A 23,519-nucleotide genomic window follows, 5' to 3' on the forward strand; every position below is an offset into this window, starting at 1 on the left:
TGATGTGTGCGGAGAACTAACTTTTAAATTGCAAAAACCCAATTTTACTCCGCTTGTGCTAAAAGCTTATGAACCGTATTTTGGTGTTAAAATTGGGTATCAAGACAAAGCCCCTCAAATCCGTTGTAGAAAACTGTGTAAAATTGTTAACAGCTTGGTTAAAAGGTTCAAAACGTAAAATGCCCTTTGCAGTGCCAATGGTTTGGAGAGAATCTAAAGAACATGTTATATACTGCTATTTTTTGCCTTACGAATATTAAGGGTATATGGTTTGAACTTAAACATACGGTTGCGAAAATCAGAACGTTAAGACCTGTCAAACAAAGAGTGTACATTAAATTTTATTTTAAAATTGGTAAAACTTTTACCGAAACGTTTCAACTGATGAAACAAGTTTATGGCGATGATTGCCTATCCAGAAAGCAGAGTGACAACCGATCATTAATTTGGTTTCATGGGGGTTCAAGAAGTGCCACATTTAGGATATAATTTAATGACGATCAACATGTGGGCCAATCAAAATCCGTGATCACCGGAAATTCCATCGAAACTGTGCGTGAATTCATCAAAAATCAGCCGAAATCAATATTGAAATTCATGGAAATGGAATTGAACATCTCTGAAACATCGATTTATCGCATTTTGACCAAACATTTGGGCTTACGAAAGGTGTGTGCACAGTTTGTTCCGCACAAATTGACTGACGACCAAAAGTTACTCAGAATCCAACATTCGAAGAGCGATTATTTGTCCAAAAATCACATTTTAACTATTAACCACTCCTCGTATTCACCTGATATGGCACCGTGCGACTTCTTTCTCTTCGGAAAAATGCATTTGCCCATGAAAGGAAAGCATTATGTAGACGTAGAGGCCATTCAAAAGGCTTGCACCGGCATACTGGCAAGTTCGACATGCTTTTGGACCGTGAAAAAAGCTGTATTGAAGCAGAAGTAGACTGTATTGAATAAAATAAATTGGTTTTGCCGAAAAACCATTTTTTCTTTTTTTTTTAAGTCCTGTTGACTTTGGAAAGCACCTTGTATGTGGAGACCTAAATGTAATAGCTCTTTTTCTTGGAATGCAACTAGGATATACGAAATATTGTTGCTTCTTTTGCGAATGGGACAGCTGTGTGAGAGACTGTCATTATGTACAGAAGCAAGTACGTTAGGCACTTACTCCCCGACAAAAAAACGTTAGAAGTGAACCTCTAGTTGATCCCAAAAAGGTATTACTACCACCTTTGCATATTAAACTGGGTTTAATGAAAAATTTTGCCAAAGCAATGGCTCAATGAAACTGATATTCGAGCCTGGAGTGTCTCTAAAAGCGTTGTTAAAAATTTTCTTGGAAATGTTAAAGCTGACAATTACAAAGATCTTGTGACTGTACTACTTACCAAAAATCGGCATTTATTGAAAATCGGGCGTGGGCCCGCCCTCTAATAAGTTTAATGTACATATCTCTTAAAGTACAACATCCAAATTCGGCTGGTTAAAATATTATAGAAACTTCAACCGACAGTGGGAAAATGGATCATAACCCCGCTCACTCTCCATATAACGGTACTGTTTAAAACTACTAAAAGCGCAATAAATCAATAATGAAATACGCCATCGACATTAAATTTTACCCCCAAAATGATAAGATAGGTCTTTAGTTGAGTCGTGGTAAAAATTGATCGATGGGCGTGGCACCGCTACCTTTTTGGTGCAATCACATATTTCGGAACCCGATCAACCGATTTCGACTATATTCAGTACGTGCATTATTATCAAATTCCTATGTCACAGTGTGAAAGTCGGCGAAATTGGACTACAACCCCGCCTACTTCCCATATAACATGAATTTAGATTCCACTAGATTCTTTCAATTTCCAATACAAAAATTAAGAAGTAATTAATATAAGGGGAAAAAATTTTGCACTAGTAATTCCTTTAAAGTATGCCACCTTATGACCATAAATTGTCCAGATCCAAATAAAGTCCGTAGTTACCGATGTCTGGACCCCAGTACCTATAGTTAACTTTTGACTGAAAATATCGGTCAATGTGTGGGATATGCAGTGGAAATTCAAACGGAATCCTTTCTTGATAATAGTAATTCTGTGTATGAAAAATGGGATGAATCGGTTCAATACTTCCCTGAGCCCCTATATACCTAATATAAAGGTTTTCGAACTTCCAGGTGTCATTAAACTGGATAAGTCAGCCAATCTTAGAGTTTTTTCAATGAAAATTGCCGATCATGTTTTAGTCATAACAGTATATCTTTGTGCCTAAACTAGATAGAATTGAACGAAAACTTGACCTAACCCCCATATAACTATTTCGAACATCCGGCTGACTTTACCCCATATGATTGGTGATTGTATCTGAGGCATCTTAATAAAACTCAGGGAACATTTTTTAGAATGTTGCATGATAACAGTTAATCAATAAGGTCGGGTCGATACTATCCCAACTACCACATACTGCATATAATGATTTTTGATTTTCTAACAATCCTTATACTGAATATGTTTGCATAAGTTAGATTTAGTACATGTATATATGAAATTGTCAGCTTTTACATCTTAAGGTATTTCGCTGGCTTTTATACTTGCAAGTTGCAATGATGTTAAACAATGCGACTACATACTAGTCTCAAAATGTTATTATACTTGGGACACTTCTGTTACGTTCTGTAAATCGTGAGGGTGACGGAGTTTCGTTGTGTTACATATATGGCAGACATTTGAACTATTTTTATGCCCTGAACAGGATATATTAAGCTCGTAACACCCGGATGGAAACGTAGGAGAAGCTACAAAAAGTATATATATATGTATATATAAATAATCAGCCTGATCAGTCGAGTCGATTTAGTCATAACCGTCTCTATATCCCTCAGTTTTACAGATTTCATCTCCTTCTCCCCAAGAAGTTCCTCCTTTGTCGGATCCGCCGATATTACTGTAGTATATAACTGCCATACAAGCTGAACGAACGGAATCTAGTGCATGTATGAAAAACTTTTGCATTTAACATATTGTCTTCTTTGGTATGTAGTATTGTCGAAGGAAATAATGGAATCGATGAAGGAATTGTTCACATCGGATTATGGATGGCATATAGCTGCCATAAGAACTAAATGATCGAAATCAAGTTCTTGTAAGAAACCGTTTGTGCTTGTGAAGGGTATTATGGCATCGAAGGACCCAAAGTTAACGCTTTTTCTTTTTTGTAGACAAAGGTCAAAGTAATAATTTTCTTGCTTCACTGTAAAGTTATGTCCACATTTTATTCTCACACTCCCACAACTGCTTAGTGTTTTCTTTGAAAGCAAATTTATGATTACAAATTACTAATACGTTGATAATTTATTTCCGCATGAAATTTTCAATTATTATTTTATTACTCCACAAAAGCTGGGCAAAGGCAAATTTATGTATATGCGATAGTAAAAATTCATTTCAAAAACATGCCAAACAAACATTTGGCCCCCATATCAATAGATAATTGAATTCTGCGTACACTCACAGGCAAATAACTACATGAATTGCACGGAAGTGTGCACATAGACATACAAACATATTTGATTGGAATAATGTAAGGCAGCGATGAGTGGCCGAGCGGCAGGCATGAGAAAAATATTCATGAGGTGGCCCCACATTATGGCTGCGTTATTATTATTGTAGCATACTTTCGGGCGAGTGTGTGTGAAGAGGACAATTGTATGGCGAATACAAGTGTATGTGGTTTGAAGAAGTTTATATATCGTATTGTGTCTCTGCTACACTTCAACCCTTTATCTACCCTTAGGCGTATGCTTTGAGCTATTAGATAACTCACGTATGGCTTTAACGCCTGACATTCACATGCACATATATGATGCTTATGTGTTTGTAAGTGAGTACAAATTGATGCATATACGTTTATTTGCTGCATATGTGTATATATTGTATTTTATGTGCATTGTATAGCAATGCATATGTGCGCTGATATGTGCACACCTTTTGATCATCTATAAGTACAAATGACCGCAAAATATTATCACTAACTGTATTATTATTTCAGTCAGCATGGCTTTAGCATGGCTTCCGAGACCGATTACTGAAGCATAAACGTAGAATTATGCGATAGGGCTGACCAGAAGCGACATTCGCACTTGCATAGTTAAGCTCAAACATATCACACATGCACATGTACATATGTATATAATATTTATCCATTTGTGTGTATGCAAGTGTGTGCCTGGTGATTCTTAGGGATTATTATAAACATATCATATTAATGTATATTTATGGATTAGTTGAGTATTCGTCGATAGCGACACATGCCATGCTTATGCTATTTTTTCCTTAGCACAAATATTGTTGCTCATACGCCATGGCGTCACTGAAAGCCCTCAAGGCTTTGGATAGAGTAACAGCATTTGGACACCTAGCAATCGTTTAAGTGGGCATGAGCTACTTAGTGGCGCATATTGAAGCTTTACGTATAACAAATGGAAGAATGCTCATGGTATCTTCGTTGTAAAGAATGCTGTAAAGCTACCAAAGTTGGTTGGTGTGTGAATTGCGTTGAGATTGTTGCTATTGTTTATCAGCTACCAGCTAAGCTTAAATAACATTGGTTCGTGTAACGAAATGTTAAAGTTCAGTGGATAGAGCAGAGATGGCTTACACTTTAAATTACAGGTCACACCTCGAATTATGCGCACACATATACACATGCACACACATACATACATATATTTAACAAAAACGTGTTTGGGATTGCCAGCAGCTGAGCATATGCTCTACTACATACACACATATTCAGGTATGTGTGACTTAACGGCTTAAGTTGCTCAACTCCCAAAGCGTAGCTACACGTTGTCTCAGCCGCTGACTTAGTTGTGTCCAGTTGGTTCTGCTGCATGCTGCAGCGTCCTGCCACCAACTAAGTCCTTCATTCCACACAAAGTAATACCTTTATTATCTACCCATTTACTTAGTGCACTACCGGTCAGTTTCATTTTGTTAAGGTTGAGGTTTTAGGTGAGTTTACTTACCAGACTCTTCATGGGATCTGTGTTCACCTGGCACATGTAGCTGCCTGAATCGTTGAGCTGCACGTGGGATATGTGAAGTTTCCAGGTGTTGTGCCCATTGTGTGTCACTGATAATCTGGGATTAAGTGACACCATATGGGTGTGAATGCCGAGTATTGCTTTCGAGTCGGACTTAATCCAAGCAACCTGAAAAGTATACATAAGTTGATAGAAAATACACACAATACATACATAATATATAAGCAAACAAATAAATATATATTAATGTCGGTGAGTATATACACACGCTCAAACTACGCTTAACTTATACAAAATGAAGGCAAAAGCAAACAGCAAGTGGTATACAAATGTGTGTAGCGCGACTGTATATGCTGAGGTGTGCTTGTGGGCGCATAAGTGCGTTTAGTAGTAGTCTGTTGCATAAATAAAAACAAAAGACCACGTAAGAGTGACCACAAATACACAATAAACGATAAAAGAATAGTCACGTATGGATGTGTGTGTTATTGGAAAGCGTTAGGGTGGTGCTTACATATGCTGGCATGATAAAATTATATGAAAATTTAAGTTATTTTTATTGTTTTCACAGGTCTCATTGTCAACGCTAGCTTAATATTGAGCTCGTACAGAATTTGTAAGGCTATACTCGTGCGATCTTCATAATTTCTTCAGAGGTTCTAGTGTTATCTTGGACAATCATTCATGCCAAATTTCGTGAAGACATTTTTTCATAAAATTAATATTGGTCGGTTAGTAAAATTATCTAAATTAAAATTAGAAGTTGGATGTGCTACCGTCAAGTCCACTTCAAAACGTACCTTGAAAGCGTTGAAAGCGTCACCACTCGGTAGAGCAAGCATTTCTACGCTCTCTAAAGAATTCCAAAAGTACTATGCCGGCGATAAAGACTAGACCGATGACAAACCCCAGTAAGTAGGCTTGAAGGCAAAAGTAAAATGCAAAGCTGCGGTCAAAATCCTCGAAAGATCAAATCAAGTCAAACCAAATGAAAGAAAAAGAGGAAAGGTTGCTTACGAAAAAAATGGAGGAAATCCGAGCATAAAATGAGTTGCGGCCGTGGATCCGAGACTCGCGAATCGGATCGGGAAAGAAAACGCAGTAAAAAGAAAACTGTGTCCTGAAAGCAAAACAGAGGTACCGGCTAAATGACCCACAAAACGGAGGACGCTGTAGCCAAAACGTCAGACTCGATTGGAAGAGACGCTCAACGTCCTGGACTGCCAGCGAGAAAGCCAAGAGGTATTTAATCGTGTCATTTATTGTAGAAATTAAACTTTTTCTTCATACAATTGGATAGAACCCGGTCAACTTTCGATGTAAGGACGACCCATAAACTATATCACGAACTCGATTATACTCGGGAACATGTTTTCATGCAATTTATAAAGGTAATTCAGACACAGATCGTCATATTGTTTTAAGGGGGTATTCTGGTTTAGAAATTCGAAAAAATCGATTTTTTTTGCATATTTTTATAGTATAACCCTTAAAGAGGAGTTTTCGAAATTCAAATTATTTTCCGAGTTACAGCTCATTTTGTGACTCCGACTCCGACTGCGCGTGACTAGTTCTCAAACTTTAAACTCGTTTTTCTCATAACTACTTTTCTATAAATGGTGTGCATGATATCTCAAGTTCTACTCAACCGATTCACATGAAATTTTATACAGAGCTTTCTTCTACACCGTAGTATCGCACTACGAAGAGCTCTCGAAATATTTTTTTTTTAATTCTGAACCACCGAAAAACAGGGAAAATACGAAGCTTTTTTTCAATATATTATTTAGGTTTTGTATTCTTAGAATCTCAATAAAAAGCATGTAAAAAAATGGATAATCAAAATACGTTTTGATTTTATCGCGTCAAAAAAAAATACCTAAAATTCGGGCTTCTAAACCAGAATACCCCCTTAAATTCTGCTAGAATTACGAAAGTGTTCATATGTTTTAGGTAAGAACTTGATTGGATCGAGAACTTAGTTCATAAAATATCGGTATTATTCAATAATTTAATACCCAATATTCTGCGTTGACCTCAAGTTGCTAAGATATCTAAGATACCTTATGTGAAAGAGATAGGAATATTGTCATCCGATTTTATCTAGATTTGGTATTAATGTAGAAGCACGAAAATATTCATATTAGGTGTTTGGGGGTAAAAATCAGTATTGACCCGACTATACATATCCGACATATCAATGCCAGAAGTCGATGCTTTCTGAATTTCGTTAAGATACCTTACACTTTGACTATGATCGATTTTAGGCACAAAGATACACTGTTATTAGAAAGAGATTCACTCTGAACTCGAATAAGATATCTTTTATTATATAATATATTGACCGATATATGCCTTACAAAACTAACCGCATATTTGAGAATCTTTGTATGAGGTACATGTACTTGCCCCGATTGTACCTAACCGTTCTTGACGCAAGGGTTAATAAAAAAATATTCTTTTGAATTTCAAACTATTACACTACTGACCCTACAGATTGCTGATATTTTCAAACTCAGCCGTAAGCACCGGGGTATACATTTTCGGTTGGTGCGGCCTTGAAACTAAACTCTTTCGACGTCGATAATTTCTAGACACGAGATACTAAGAGATACAAATTATTAGAATTTTGAATTGATTCCTTAGAAATAAAAACAAAAATATTTTTAATAGGGAAAACTATACAGGGTTTGTCCGGAAAGTAATAGGACTTCTTCTGCTGCGACTGCACTTCAGAGCATGCGCGCACTTATGGATTCCGTGGAGGGAATTCTTAGCTAACGAACGAGCTGGTTGGTCTGTGAGTTGTGTAAGCCAATAATGCAGCATTCGTTAGAGCAGAGGTACGCGATTAAATTCTGTGTGAAGCTCGGTAAATCTGGGACTTACCAGGCAGGCTTACCCAGATGTTGCTTTAGCAAGAAATGGTGTGTTTCCTTGGCACCAGACCTTTGTGGAGGCCTGAGAAGAAGTCGTTGATGAAGAACGTGCTGGGAGACCTGCGACTTCGGCAAACACCGACAATGTGACTAGTGTGCGCAAAATTTTGAACTCAGACTGTCGACTAAATATTCGCTTAATCCCCAGATGTTAAATTTATAAAAATCTGTGGTTCATGATATAGTAACGGAGCACTTGAACATGCGCAAGGTGTGCCCGAAAATGGTCCCAAAAGTGCTCACTGACGACCAGAAATTGCGGCGAGTGAAAGTGTGCCAAGAAAATTTGAACATGTGTGAAAGTGACCCCCAATTTTTGAATAACGTAATCACAAGTGACGAGTCGTGGATCTTTGAGTATGATCCAGAGGCAAATAGGCAATCTTCCTCTTCTTTTGAGACGACAGAGGGGATCCAAGCAGCATGCATCTCGGCTCTCAAGGCTATTCCGGAGAATACCGGCGTCAATTCAATGCTTGGAAATCGCGCTGGCAGCGCAGCATCGACGCAGAAGGAACCTATTTTTAAATCGACTCAGTCCTATTACTTTCCGGACAAATCCTGTACTTCAAATTCACTTTATAAATACTTGAAGTCTTATAAAATATCAATTGCTATTTGTCATTGCTTCTCAAAACACGGCAAGAATTTTCGCCGAGCAATTGGCGGTATACCAAATGATGATAGACGAAGTGTACTCCTTTTCAGTTGGATTGAAATTTAAAAGTTAACTTAGATAAAGTAAACTAGTTATTTTAATAGTTAGTGCTAGATTTACTAGTTATTTACAAAGTTACAACGCGCTAAATAATATTAATAATGCTCAAAACGCACCAAAACACTTACACTTGATTGTATAAAGCCAAGAGAAATTCACACAGAGAATCTTACTTAAGAACAAGTCAAGATGTTATGGCTTATTACGTTAGAGAAGCGCATAAACATAGAAATTTACCACATTACAGCACATATGTAGCACTTATACTTAGTATTACTTATGTATATGTATCCTTAAGGTAATTTAAGATAAACATATGTAAGTATGCATGCTACGGGATGATAAAATCAAATAAGTTCATTTCATTCAGTTATTATAGTTGTTGATATTTAGAGAGTGGTTTGGTACTAAGAAAAGACAAACATGTATCTAACTAGCTTCGAAGAGCTAGATTTTAATTTTCGGCCTAATAGGTATTTGAAAGTATATCGCAATCTTTAGAAAGCGATTGAAGGATGATAAAAAATTATTTGGTGAACAAAAAATAGTTTTTTGAGTTTCTAATATATTACCAGTATATTTACAAAATTCAGAAAAAACGAAACGTTTCCTTATGAAGTTATTTTAAAAAATAATTATTTAATTTATATATATAAACATATCTATTTAGATCTTATTTTCGTTAAAAATGCACTTGGTACGTTTTCTCTGTCATCCCACCAGCTTTGTATATATGCACATAAATACCTATTTATCTCTGCCACCATATATTCATTTGTTTGTGCACACGAAACATATTTATGCTGACATATAAATTAGACGAAGCATAGCCTGGAGTCGCATAAATAACTCCTTTAAATCAACAGCTTAAAAGAGCATAAGGATACATTCACTCCGAGAATTGTTCGTGTATAAGCATAAAGAGTTGAGGTGTTACACATTCTACATATATAATAGTATTGAAAGTTAGAAAACCCGTTTTTTGGGATTTGGTTTACTTTTTATTGCTCTTTGGTGAGACAATTGCTATTTATTGGCTTTATACTCTTCATGAAATGCGTACTGTACACTAAGTCTTGTAGAGTATTTTAAGCGAAAATCAAAACTAGCTGGAACGTATTTTTAAAAGTAATACTTTAGGTGAATCAGTTGGTCCCAAAACTAAACTAGTGCCATTTTGTCAAAAAAAAAATAATTTATACTAGTGGAACCGGCCAGCGCTGCTGTGGTATACATTTTATACTATTATTCATATAATAAGCTATTCAGTGCAGTGAAAATTTTATTTGCAAATAAAAACGAAAACGTTTTTGTCGGTATAAGAATCCAAGGGATTGTACTTGAGGTTTAATTTTGAATATGTTCATACAAATAAATTTCATTGGAAAAAATAACGAATTTAAGGCTGCCTTCTCAATGTCTGGTTACCAGCCTTTTTGTCCAGTTAATAGAGTTTTCCGCTTAATAGATTGTATTTAGTAAACATCAACAATTTGTGCGACCGGCCAAAGTACATGGTTAATGGAGATATCCGCTTAATAGAGCGCCAATTTAATAAAGCTTTAACTGTATTTTTTATTTATGATTTATTTTTACTATCCTATCTTCTAAGTTGGCTCGAACTGGACACAGTGTGCCAAATTTTGCTAAAATCGGTTCAGTAGTTTAAGAGTCCATCGCGGACAAACAACGTGCCACAAAATTTTTATATATGAAGACATGTTTCAGTAAAAATTAAAAGGGCTGTGAGTACAGATTCGAAATTAATATTTATTTTAAAACTTATTCTAGTGAATATGAACAAATAACTAGAAGCACAACTGCGTGAAGTTAAACTCCAGGTGAATCATAACCTGAAGGGAAGTGAATTTATACTTGATCGGAAATGGCTCACTCGGCAGCATTCTCCAAATCTACATGCGAAGTTATGTGTCATAGCAATACAATAATAAAAACCTCAGAAGAGCTCATTCAAATTGTTACTCCTATTGAAAATTAATGTCAGTAATGGGTTTTGAATAAAATCACAGATTTCGCTAAACAATATGCAATAGCAAACATTTAGTAACTAACTAAAAGCGTTTATACGAGGGCTGCTATTTATATTCTGGCCTAAGGCAACACTAAGTGTTGCCAGGTGCAATCTGACATTTCCATTGGAAAGTTTGACATTTTTTAGCATAACATCACTCAGAACGTTTGAAAGAACAAAAAAGCTTTGTTTAAAATTACGACGACAATATAATAACTCGTTTCATTTGGAAAATATCATGACCTGAACCAAACAGGTAAGAAACCCTTATACCTGAGTGTAGCCGATTCAGTATTGAGCAGGAAAATATTTATAATAATGATGAAAATTTGACAATTCGTCATGTTGTGTGTCGTAAACTTTTCTTCTTAAGAAGATTCATAGATTGTAAACCAACAAATATACGACTACTTATTAATAACAAAAGATTCTTAATATTGTGAGATATATGTCGAATAGCGAAAACTTCGAAAACGATGAATGGAAAGAATAAATATTATAGATTGGTATAATAAAATTCTTAACTTTGGTAGAAGTATGAATAGAGGTTAAAAAGAAACATATTATTTTGCATTGGTTATGTTTTTACAAACTCTTTTCTATTGAAACTAGAATAATTTAAATACAAAAACTCTAGAAACTTGTCTGTTGTTTCCTCATATATTATACATTTTTGAACTTGCAGGAAGAAGACGGATTGGTTACATTACTTACAATCTCATTTCATTAAAAATAATGTTAAGTATGGAAATCGAAGACACGATAAATTATTCTTAAAAAAAAAAATTTCGGTTTTCATAAAAATATCAGTAAGTTGTCTAAGTACTTTTCTCTTTTTATTTTAGTCGGTAAGTCAGTAAATAAAATTTTCATGTCAGAAAATAGTGAAACATTTTTTTACCCTGAACAAGGTATAATAAGTTTGCCACGAAGTTTGTAACAGCTTAAAGGAAACGGCGTTGACCCTATAATATGTATATTTATATAGACGAGCAAAATCAAGTGCTGAGTCGATTTAGCTATGTCCGTCTCTCTGTATACAGACAGCGGCATACTAGTCTCTCAGCGATTGAGATAGCGATCTGAAATTTTGTGCTCCTAATTATCTCATCAAAAGCTGATAAGCAAATAAAGTGCATGTGTGAAGGGCTTTTTAATATGATTTTTTATCTTAAAAAAATTTGGCATGGGTTAATGCCTGAAGCAATGGTGCAACCTTGCCTCCGAAAAAATTATTTAGAACGGATTGCTATAGCAAATAGGTGCCATACAAACTGAACGTTCGGAATCAAGAGCTTTTATGAAAAATGTTTCATTTGACGAGATATCTTCACAAATTTGGTTGGGTTATTTTTCAAGGCAATAAAGTAATTTCTCAGGAATGTGTTCAGTTCGGATCATTATAGTATGTAATTGTTATACAAACAGAACGTTTGGAAACTAGTGCTTGTATGAAATCTTTGGTATTTGTGAGGTTCAAAATAAAGGAATTAAAAAAAAATTTAAAAATCAATAAGATTATGTTTGGTGCGAAATCAATGAGGAAATGAATATGTGCGCGTACATATGAAAAGCGGCTGAAGTATTTATATTATAATTTTTATATACATTTATTTCACCTATTAATATTTATATCAGTTCAAGCATATTATTCACAGTTACTGTTACTGCTCTCTGCCTCAGTGGTAGTGGTTATGTGAATTAGTAGATGTATTCATTAGCAGATCCTTACATAACTGTAAGGGTACATAAAATGTCTGAGCATATTTACACACACAATTTAGACACATACTTACACACAGTATAATTGCACATGTGTGTCTATGCACATTAAAAGGTATTATTTTACATAAACACACACACATACTCTTATTCGTACAAGTCACGGTGAATATCCTTTTCATTCGATGTTCTGGTGCGTTAAATGATTAAATTTATAGTTTTATTTACAATAGTATTACGCAGCTGTCAGAAAGTGTTTTATAGGTCACTTTGCAACTATATATTGCACAAATCTTCTTACGCCGTATAAACAACTGCAGCAATAAAAAATAAATTTGTAATTCAAATTGATTTGTGCAGATGTGCTGTCTGTTTGTTTGCTCATCTTAAGCTGCAAGGACAATTAAGAAAACGGCATAAGCATTCAATTTAAGGCATTTATAAGCACAAAAGTCAACCACAACTAAGTTATATTTCATGTTTGCAAATAAAATCATTTGCTAGAAGCTGTTGACGAAGTCCCTTTAAATCATATATTCTTATAATTGCATTCACCACAAAATCCGTAGTTGAAAAATTATTGCTTTTAATTAAAGAAAAGCACTTTTTGAAGAATGCAATGCTACAAGTGAACGTATTAAAGTCCAGCTATAATTTCCGTTTACATAAATCACAAACTGACGATGATGGTGTGAGGAGCTATTTGTATTTGAATGATTGCCCAAGCAGGCTACTTGACAATATGCAGATTTAATTAATTGAAATTTAACAATAAATATTCAAGACTTAAATATTGTTTAAAACAAATTCATTGAAATATTTAATATATATACGTAGTTTGAAAGTATGTATAATATCTACAAACCCTACAAATATGATTTGGGATTGATGATGTCTGACCAACATTTCAGACACAACCAAATCGGAGTAAAGGGTAAGCTTTATTGTGGTTTAATATGAACTCATACCCACTTCAAGATTTTATTTGAAAACTTTTCTGAGCCCTTTCGATGCTTTCAAATAAGAAATGCATCCAGGTTTAAGCTCTGTTTCACCACTCCTAGTAGGAAATGGGTTTCAAATCAAAAAAACTTTAGTATCAGCATGATCTTCTTTTATTGAAAATCTTTTCCGCTAGTGTTTTAAGGAGTGTACAATAGTACAACAGCATCTAATATGCAATACAAGCTTGCTGTAGCTTGAAGATTCTTCTTCAATATTAAAAAAAAATAATAAAACCCGTTAACCTCGATTGTATTGAAACTGTAATACCTTTCCCAGTTGCATTTCTTATAGCAAGATTGGTCAGCGTACATGACAGCAATACGTATCCGATAGTGGTTCGATTTGAACAAGTTTTTCGAAATTTGTATTATTGACTTGGACAATATGACAAATTTCGTAAGGAACTTTATTTTAATCGGTGATCGTAAAGAACTTGATTTTGTTTGGTCAGTTCGTATGGCAGCAGTATGTTGCAGTAGACAAATCAGTGGTTCCGATAAATTATCAGCTTCCTAAAGAGAAAAGGATGTGTGCAAATATCTTATCGATATCTCAAAAACTGAGAGAGTAATCCGCATATATGAGTATACGAGACAGACATATAGACGAGAAATCGCAGATCATTTATGTATTATGTATATCCAATCGATGACGATGGGGCAGACGTTCCATTGCCCGACCATGAAGAAGTTCGAATAGCAATTACCCGCCTGAAGAACAACAAAGCATCTGCGCCAACTACCGTGGTATAAGTCTTCTCAACATCGCGTATAAGGTTCTATAGAGCGTATTGTGTCAAAGATTAGAGCCCACCGTCAGCAAACTGATTGGACCTTATCAGAGCGGCTTTAGACCTGGCAAATCAACAACCGTAATTTTCTCTTCAAAAAGCTGCTCATTTGTCGAAACTGCCGATATCGGACCACTATGTATAACTTATAGCTGCCATACAAACTGAACCATCGGAATCTAGTGCTGGTATGGAAAACTTTTGCATTTGACAAGATATATTCACGAAATTTGGTACAGATTATTTTCTAAGGCAACAATGTAATCTCCGAAGAAATTGCTGGAATCGGTTAACTATAATATATAGCTGCCATAAAAACTGAATGATCGGAATCAAATGTTTGCATGGAAAACTTCCTAATTTTACGATATATCTTCACAAAATTTGGTATGAATTATTGTTCATATAAATAATGTAATATCGGAAGAAATTGTTCAGATCGGCTCACTATAGCATATAGGTGCCATACAAACCGAACGATCGGAATCAAAGGCTTGTATGCGAAACTTTCGCATTTAACGTGATATCGTCACGAAATTTGGCATGGATTACTGCTTAAGGTAATAATATAATCTCCGAAAAAATTGTTCAGATCGGTTTACTATAGCATATCGCTTCCATATAAACTGAATATATAGTTACTAAAATAAGTTTGCCTGTGAAGGGTATATTGGCTTCGGTGCAGCCGCAGTTAACGTTTTTTCTTGTTATATCTGGTATTCATCTTAACAATAGAGAAAGTAATTTCGAAGTATGTAGTTATGTAATTATGTAGCTGTTATCAAGGGTTTGCAGAGTCACAAAGTGGAATTCCACCACTTGTACCCATACGCTTGTAACATACTGTTGTTATTTAATATTTTTTACCCAGATGAGGCTATCAGTTTTTCAACTACAATACACCTCTTATAACTGCTTTGAGAGCTCTTTCGTGAGTAGCGGTTTGTACGATCAAACAAGTATGATATGGTCTTAAAAGAGAATAAACCAATTTCGCTTCTATTAGTTCATTTCCCATGAACTTGAATATGCTCCGTAGGGTTTCGTACTCTCTTTGATCTTCGATATGAAGTACATGGCTCGAATTCCACATCACTTTTACTTTAGATTAATGTCTATTAGTTAATACGTATAAAATGTAGCTAAGATGGATTAAATTAAATTGTTTTTGATATAAAATAAGCCTATTAGTGATTATATTTGTTAAAAACGTAAAAATATGATGAAGTAAAAGGTGTGCTTTTGGATAACTAACGTAAGTAACCATATTACGAATTCACCCAATTTCGATCTGTCAATCCATCCAATGGAAAGAAAATAACTGTTCTAGGTAGAAATAAAAAATAAGGGGAACAAGTAAGGAAGGGCTTAGTTCGGGTGTCACCGAACATTTTATACTCCCACATGATAAAGTGATAATCGAGATTTCATTATCCGTCATTTACATATTTTTCAAATACCGTATTTGTGTAAAGTTTTATTCCGCTATCATCATTGGTTCCTAATGTATATATTATACCGAGAAGGCATCAGATGGAATTAGCGTTATATTGGAAGAAGGCGTGGTTGTAAACCGATTTCACCCATATTTTGTACATATCATCAGGGTGTTAAGAAAATATTATATTCCGAATTTCATTGAAATCGGTCTAGTTGTTCCTGAGATATGGTTTTTGGTCCATAAGTGGGCGACGTCACGCCCATTTTCAATTCTAAAAATAACCTGGGTGCAGCTTCCTTCTGCCATTTCTTCCGTAAAATTTAGTGTTTCCGACGTTTTTGTTAGTCGGTTAACGCACTTTTAGTGATTTTCAACATAACCTTTGTATGGGAGGTGGGCGTGGTTATTATCCGATTTCTTCCATTTTTGAACTGTATATGGAGATGCCTGAAGAAGACGACTCTGTAGAGTTTGGTTGACATAGCTATGGTAGTTTCCGAGATATGTACAAAAAACTTAGTAGGGGCGGGACCACGCCCACTTTTTCAAAAAAAATTACGTCCAAATATGCCCCTCCCTAATGCGATCCTTTGTGCCAAATTTCACTTTAATATCTTTATTTATGGCTTAGTTATGACACTTTATAGGTTTTCGGTTTCAGCCATTTTGTGGGCGTGGCAGATGGCCGATTTTGCCCATTTTCGAACTTAACCTTCTTATGGAGCCAAGAAATACGTGTACCAAGTTTCATCATAATATCTCAATTTTTACTCAAGTTACAGCTTGCACGGACGGACAGACAGACATCCGGATTTCAACTCTACTCGTCACCCTGATCACTTTGGTATATATAACCCCATATCTGACTCTTTTAGTTTTAGGACTTACAAACAACCGTTATGTGAACAAAACTATAATACTCTCGTTAGCAACATTGTTGCGAGAGTATAAAAAAGAAATTACATGGGCGAACTAATAAAAGTGGCAAAAGAACAAAACGAATTGCTGAAGACAGTGGTGGAGGACGGGAAAATATTGACTGAGAGAGTTGTTACTGCAATTGAAGAACAAAGTAGTAATACAAAAGAGTTTATAGGTATTATGAAAACTATTTTAGAAAAAATGTAAATAATGTGATTATGATAAAAAAGAATTTAAACTTAATATTAATTTTAGAAAAAATGTAATAATAAAATGAATTTAAACTTAATATTAATTTTGGAAATGTATTGGAATACAAATAGCTACTGCGGTAAGTAAAATGTTTTGTACCGTTTTGGAAGCTCATTGCGATGGCATTCCTAATTGCTGTCGCTGTTGAATCATTATACTCTTGCAACAAAGTTGCTAAGGAGAGTATTATAGTTTTGTTCACATAACGGTTGTTTGTAAGTCCCAAAACTAAAAGAGTCAGATATGGGGTTATATATACCAAAGTGATCAGGGTGACGAGTAGAGTTGAAATCCGGATGTCTGTCTGTCCGTCCGTCCGTCTGTCCGTCCGTGCAAGCTGTAACTTGAGTAAAAATTGAGATATTATGATGAAACTTGGTACACGCATTTCTTGGCTCCATAAGAAGGTTAAGTTCGAAAATGGGCAAAATCGGCCATCTGCCACGCCCACAAAATGGCTGAAACCGAAAACCTATAAAGGGTCATAACTAAGCCATAAATAAAGATATTAAAGTGAAATTTGGCACAAAGGATCGCATTAGGGAGGGGCATATTTGGACGTAATTTAAGTTTAAACTAAGTTTTTTGTACATATCTCGGAAACTACTATAGCTATGTCAACCAAACTCTACAGAGTCGTTTTCTTCAGGCATTTCCATATACAGTTCAAAAATGGAGGAAATCGGATAATAACCACGCCCACCTCCCATACAAAGGTTATGTTGAAAATCACTAAAAGTGCGTTAACCGACTAACAAAAAACGTCAGAAACACAAAACTTTACGGAAGAAATTGCAGAAGGAAGCTGCACCCAGGCGTTTTTTAAAAATTGAAAATGGGCGTGGCCTCGCCCACTTATGGACCAAAAACCATATCTCAGGAACTACTCGACCGATTTCAATGAAATTCGGTATATATTATTTTCTTAACACCCTGATGACATGTACAAAATATAGGTGAAATCGGTTCACAACCACGCCTTCTTCCAATATAACAATATTTTGAATTCCATCTGATGCCTTTTCTGTGTAATACGAGTACATACATTAGGAACCAATGATGATAGCGGAATAAAACTTTACAAAAATACGGTATTTGAAAAATATGTAAATGACGTATAATGAAATCTCGATTATCACTTTATCATGCGAGAGTATAAAATGTTCGGTGACACCCGAACTTAGCCCTTCCTTACTTGTTTTTCTTTAGATACGAGGCTCAACATTTTTAGTTCACCTATGTAAACTAATTGAGTTTCAAGACACATTTTTTTCGTTTAAAAAATAAACTCGAATACTTGAAATGCCTATAAAGACCTGACTTCCAGTTGGAAAGTATTTATGGAGTTTATGCCTCGACTCACCAAATATTGGTGATTTTTATTATGCTTCAGTTATACTAGAATAAATGGCATATTCGTCATTTCTCACCATTCCATAATTGACTTATATACTTGACTATGCTAACACCGATGGGTCAAAATACATAAAAGAGTATGGAGAATTGAAGTAAATTATTGTTTAAAGTTGAAAGTGAAACATTTCTTCGTAAAGATCTGAGGACTTTAACGGTAGAAATAGATCAACAGACTTAATGGACAGAACTACACTCATTAGCTAAAGGTTAAGCTCGAGAGGAAGAAAATACAGTTATTTCTTAGCATCTCTAATTCAATTTTCTTCCATTAAAACCGTTAAAGAATATTCCATAGAAACGTAGTATGTTCAGTCTCTTCATTTTATCAATACACTACAAATTCCTGCACAATACATACAAGTATATTTCATTAAGTATATGCAGCCATGGTACGTGAGCATCCAATATCTGCGACGACTACTATTGCACCCAAAAGACTACGCTAAGGTCAGTTGCGTTCGCTTCTTCACTTACTGCTACAATCGCATACATAAATATCACCACCCACCGAACGGGAGTGGACGTGCTCTGCACTTGAGAGTGCAAAATAATTTATTGCAACGCTGGCCCCTCAGCAGGCACACATACCGACATGCAATACTCGCACTAACAACAAACATACATACCTATATAGTAATGTGCACTGACAGCAGATGCCCCACAATTTTGGTACAGACATATATGTATATATAATATAAATGTAGTATACACTCTTATCTGCTGGAGCCTCACACCGTCCGTTATACTTATAAAGCTTAGAATATATGGCCAATGCAGCTACTTACCCGATACTGGCCCAAGTTGTTGACCACGCACGTGAATGAGACATCGCGCCCTTGCGGCACTGAAAAGTTGGTCAATTGCGCCAAGAACTCCGGCTCCGGCTCATCTGGTTGATTATGGCCTGCAAATGGAAGTGACGACAGCCCGTTTGGTTAGTTGCTTGGTTGAATGGATTGTGAACGTGAGAATTATATGGAGCATTGTGTGTTAAATGCATTCAAATGTGTATATGTGTGAGTATGTATGTATATGTGTGTTTCGTGGTGTCAAGTGAAAATGGAGGGTTAAGTGCGCAAAGCACATGTGTGGCACAAATAAATTTGCTGGCAACAGTGGATGATAAACTACAACAACAATGGCTGCATAATTCTCATATCTAATGCACTTCGCAAGCGCTCAATTACGCCGCATTCAAGCGTTGAAGCTTTAAAGTGGAAATATTTCGCATTAAATGTCCTTGTTCGATTGGTGAGTGCACTTTGCTCATGCAATTTTTGTAGTTTTTGTGAAAACTGACTTATGTATACCTTTTTTACGCACTCTTACATGCGTCACAAAAAATAGCGAAAAGGTAATCGGTTACTAGACAGACAGGTGAACGATCGATGAACTTACAGGTGGCTCAGCTGGCCGATTACTAGGAGATTTAGAATTGCTTGCGAATTAAAAAGATATACGAGATTCACACTCATATCTTAGATATCTCCTCATAACTATACATAACTATGTTTTTAATAAAAGTCATTATTTTTCGATCATCGTAGATAGATTTGGACGGGTCGGTTATACTTTATTTGTGAAAGTGACTACAAGCTCGCCTTAGTAAAAGCCTTTATACTTACTATCTGATACGTTTGAAACTTTAAATCAATGGAGACTGCTCGTAATTGTGATATAGTGTTTACTGTGAAAAGAGCTAAAAGAGGTTGAATATTTCTGTTAATACTTGATCTCAGAAGCAAAAAAGTTTCGGTACCTTTGTAAATTTCATATTCTATGGAGTAATTCAATTGGTTCAGTAGTTCTCAGCGTGTTCCGATGCTCTGAAACAAAGTTGTGCATATTTTTTCTTCAACAATGCCCTGTGCTAACGGCTTGCAATAAACGGAATACGTTTTGACAGTTCTTTCGCGTCAAGTTCTTTGATATAAACAACCTTCTAGTCGAATTAAAGTTACTTAATAAACACTTTTATGTTGATTTTGATAGTCGTTCCATCTGAGCAATATGTACGGCCACTGTAGCGTTGCCGGGGACAACAATTATTGCCGAATTTCTTGAACATATTTTGTCAAAAAAATATACCTTACAAGGGTTTAATTTTGATCTATCAGATTGTATGGAAGCGATATGCGATCACACGTGGCAGTTCCAACAAATAAGCATTTTCTTGGGGAGAAAAGATCGTGTGTAAAATTTCAGGCAGATATCTCAAAAACTTAAGGACTAGTTCGAGTACAGACCCATAGTCAGACGAATATGGCTAAATCGACTCGGCTCGTTACGCTAGATTTACGTTATAGAGCATCCAACGTTACCTTGTGGGTGTTAAAAAATTCGTGGTAAACTTGATGTATCCTGTTCATGGTATAATCAAACTGATAAGGAAAAGATAAAAAAGTAACTTTACTATCGGATTTGAAGCCCAAGAGTTCAGAGTCGTTTCTTCAAGGCTAAAAGGTAAGACCCTTACTCGCTACTATAGATTTTGTTAATCGCTACTACTTTTTCTATAAAACCATAAAACCATTCTTTTCGTAAGGTCAAAGCCGGAGTATAGTTATGACCCCAAATAGCATAACCAACGGCTTGTTTATTGAGTACTGCAAAAGCGAGGAAAACTTGCTTCTCTAGTGGATGGGGTTTTAGGTCAAAATCAGTTGCAATGAAAAAATTGCGACATGTGGGAGGTAGGCGTAGTTGTAGTCCGAATTGGCCCATTTTCACGGTGAAATTTAAGAATATCAAGATAATATGATGCCTATATTTGGTTGATATTGGTCGGGAAATTTTGAAGATATAAGAACTCGTCTAAAGGACCCACCCTTAGACATTGTTACATCCATTGGAAAATTTCGACGCTAGCTTCTATGCGGCTATTCTGTATAATAGAATGTGAAACATAATGCTTTCGACGTATTTATTAGTGAGTTGTCGCACTTTTTGCTTTTTACAATTTTCACATTACCTCAGAACGTGCTGGTGGCATTAGTTCTCAGCAAGCTTGTTGAATACAGCATTAGTGACTTGTGATATTTATACATTAAACATATAAGGGAACGGGAACTGCCCACTTTTTAAGCTATTTTAAACCTTAGATGCCTTTCCATACTGCAATTTTTATTTTGCCGATCTATAGACGATACTAACTTTAAACATTTTTACTTAAGTTATCTCTAAGATAATATGTGCACGAATTAAAAGGAAAAACGGCAAAATGAAGCTGATTGAAGCCGCAATTAATTAGCATAAATATACATAATTTTAATTACATTCTTGGTCAAATCAGAAACCCAAACTTTATGAATTGAGTTATGCATTATGTATGTTCTATGAAGAGGTATTTATTGGGTACTATTTTACCGAAGTGAGTGTGAACGTTAAGCGGTTTAAAAATTTTTTATACCCTGAATGGGATATATTTAGTTTGCCAAGATGCATAAAACTCATAAGGAAACGTGATCCCTATAAAATATAAGTATGTATGTATATTTGACCAAAAAAACAAGAAGAAATTGTGATTAAATTCCCGGGTAAATGATATTTCAAAAGAATGTAATTTGCTAAGAGCGATCTGTCAACCATTTTGTTGCAGCAGCTGCATAAGTAGGACTATGAATAAAAATATCGAACAAAGAATTTGTCTCAAATTTTATTTCCAATCAAATTTCGTGTGCGGAATCATTGCGAATGTTGAAAATAAAATTATAGTGATTCAAAAATATAAGCCAAAGAGTGGTACAAAGTTTACAAAGACTCGTTGAAGACATACCTCATTCTGGACGACCTTCGACCTCTTCAACTGATGAAAATATTGAAAAATATATGGTGCTTGAAAATTGTCAGGTTAGCGTCAGAGAGATGCCAAGAGAGCTCGACATCTCTCGCGAGTACGCTCGAATAATTTAGTGGATATTTTGGGTATGAAACGCATTCTTCCTCAACTCGTTCCGATAAAGCTGATTTTTTTATTTTAAAGAGTTCGAATTCGGTGACAATCACAATAAAGTAAAAAAAAGTCAATTAATACCATCGATCAACCACCAAACTGAAATTGGCGCGCAGTGAAACCCGTTTTCAGACGATCGAAGAGTTAAAACAAAATTCGCTGAAGGAGCTGAAAGCCATCCCAAGAAGTGTTTATGAGAAAACATCTGGTGGGGATTACTTTGAAGGCGACAAAATTTGATGAATAATTAAATATTTCGCGTTTTATTTACAATTTTCCGGGTACTTGCTTGTCACAATTATGTGATCAGCATGACGAGTTGAGTCGATTTACCGTGCGATTCTGTAACTTGAGACAGTCTCAAGTCTCTAAATTTGAGATTTTAAGTTAGAGACAATTTTTGAGACTTGAGATGATATTGCTATTCTGTAAGTGACATTCACAAAATCTATTACATTTCATTATTCAGAGATGTTTTTACACTTGAATGAAAATAAATATGTCGATAACAAATATTAAATTTTCTATAACATAGTCAAAAAACATAATTATCAATGAAAATAAAAATATATGATGACTTTGTGTCATAATATTTACGAAATTTATGTAAAATTGATTTATTTTTAACCTTTTCGTGTTTGAGTTGCTTACAAAATATAAAGAAACGACAATCGATTAATATCTATGATGATCTCTATTCAGTATATTCAAAATGGCAGACAAAAGTTCTTTTTAGTTTTGTGACCTGCTAACTACCAGGTCTCAATATTTTGAGACTAACGCTAGAGATTGTTTAGTGAATAGTAACTAGTCTCAAATTGAGACTTTGCCTCAAAATGTCTCAAATAGAGACTAGAGACTGGTTACAGAATCCCGCTATTAGTCATGTCGTCTGCATGTACCCTCTTTTTTTTTGAGATATCAATCTGAAAATTTTATTCATCTTTTCTCTCCAAGATTTGTTGGATCCGTTGACATCGGACCACTATAGCGTTAGCTCCCATATAAGCTGAACATAATTTGGCATGGATGATATTCTAAGGCAATTGTAAAATCTTCGGATAAACTGTTGAAATCGGATCAAGTTCGTGGAAAGAAATTATTTTATTTGTAAAAGGTATTACAGCTAATAAGCGATAAGCTGATACTACTAATAAAAAAGATAGATAGGAAGTGATACGAGTACACTCGATAAATATTTCTCACTAGTTTCCTTACTGCTGTCGCTGGTCTATACTATTTAATTTCATTTGCACACAATATTGAAAAAAAA

The 23,519-nt window shown here is 35.2% G+C and overlaps 1 protein-coding gene and 1 long non-coding RNA gene across 2 annotated transcripts in view; both read right to left on the reverse strand.

The window, feature by feature from the left end:
• Positions 1-23,519, reverse strand: part of LOC126752725 (uncharacterized) — a 216,222-nt gene that overhangs the window by 113,884 nt on the left and 78,819 nt on the right. The gene's annotated exons all lie outside the window — the stretch shown is intronic.
• Positions 1-23,519, reverse strand: part of LOC126752717 (lachesin) — a 241,696-nt gene that overhangs the window by 82,561 nt on the left and 135,616 nt on the right. The window contains exons 4-5 of the mRNA XM_050463694.1: positions 19,080-19,198; positions 5,041-5,226 (exon numbers count right to left, since the gene is read on the reverse strand). Of these exons, the coding sequence (XP_050319651.1) occupies positions 5,041-5,226; positions 19,080-19,198 (305 nt within the window). The remainder of the gene's footprint in view (positions 1-5,040; positions 5,227-19,079; positions 19,199-23,519) is intronic.

The sequence above is a fragment of the Bactrocera neohumeralis genome, chromosome 3, assembly GCF_024586455.1.
Source record: "Bactrocera neohumeralis isolate Rockhampton chromosome 3, APGP_CSIRO_Bneo_wtdbg2-racon-allhic-juicebox.fasta_v2, whole genome shotgun sequence".
Classification (NCBI taxonomy): domain Eukaryota; kingdom Metazoa; phylum Arthropoda; class Insecta; order Diptera; family Tephritidae; genus Bactrocera; species Bactrocera neohumeralis.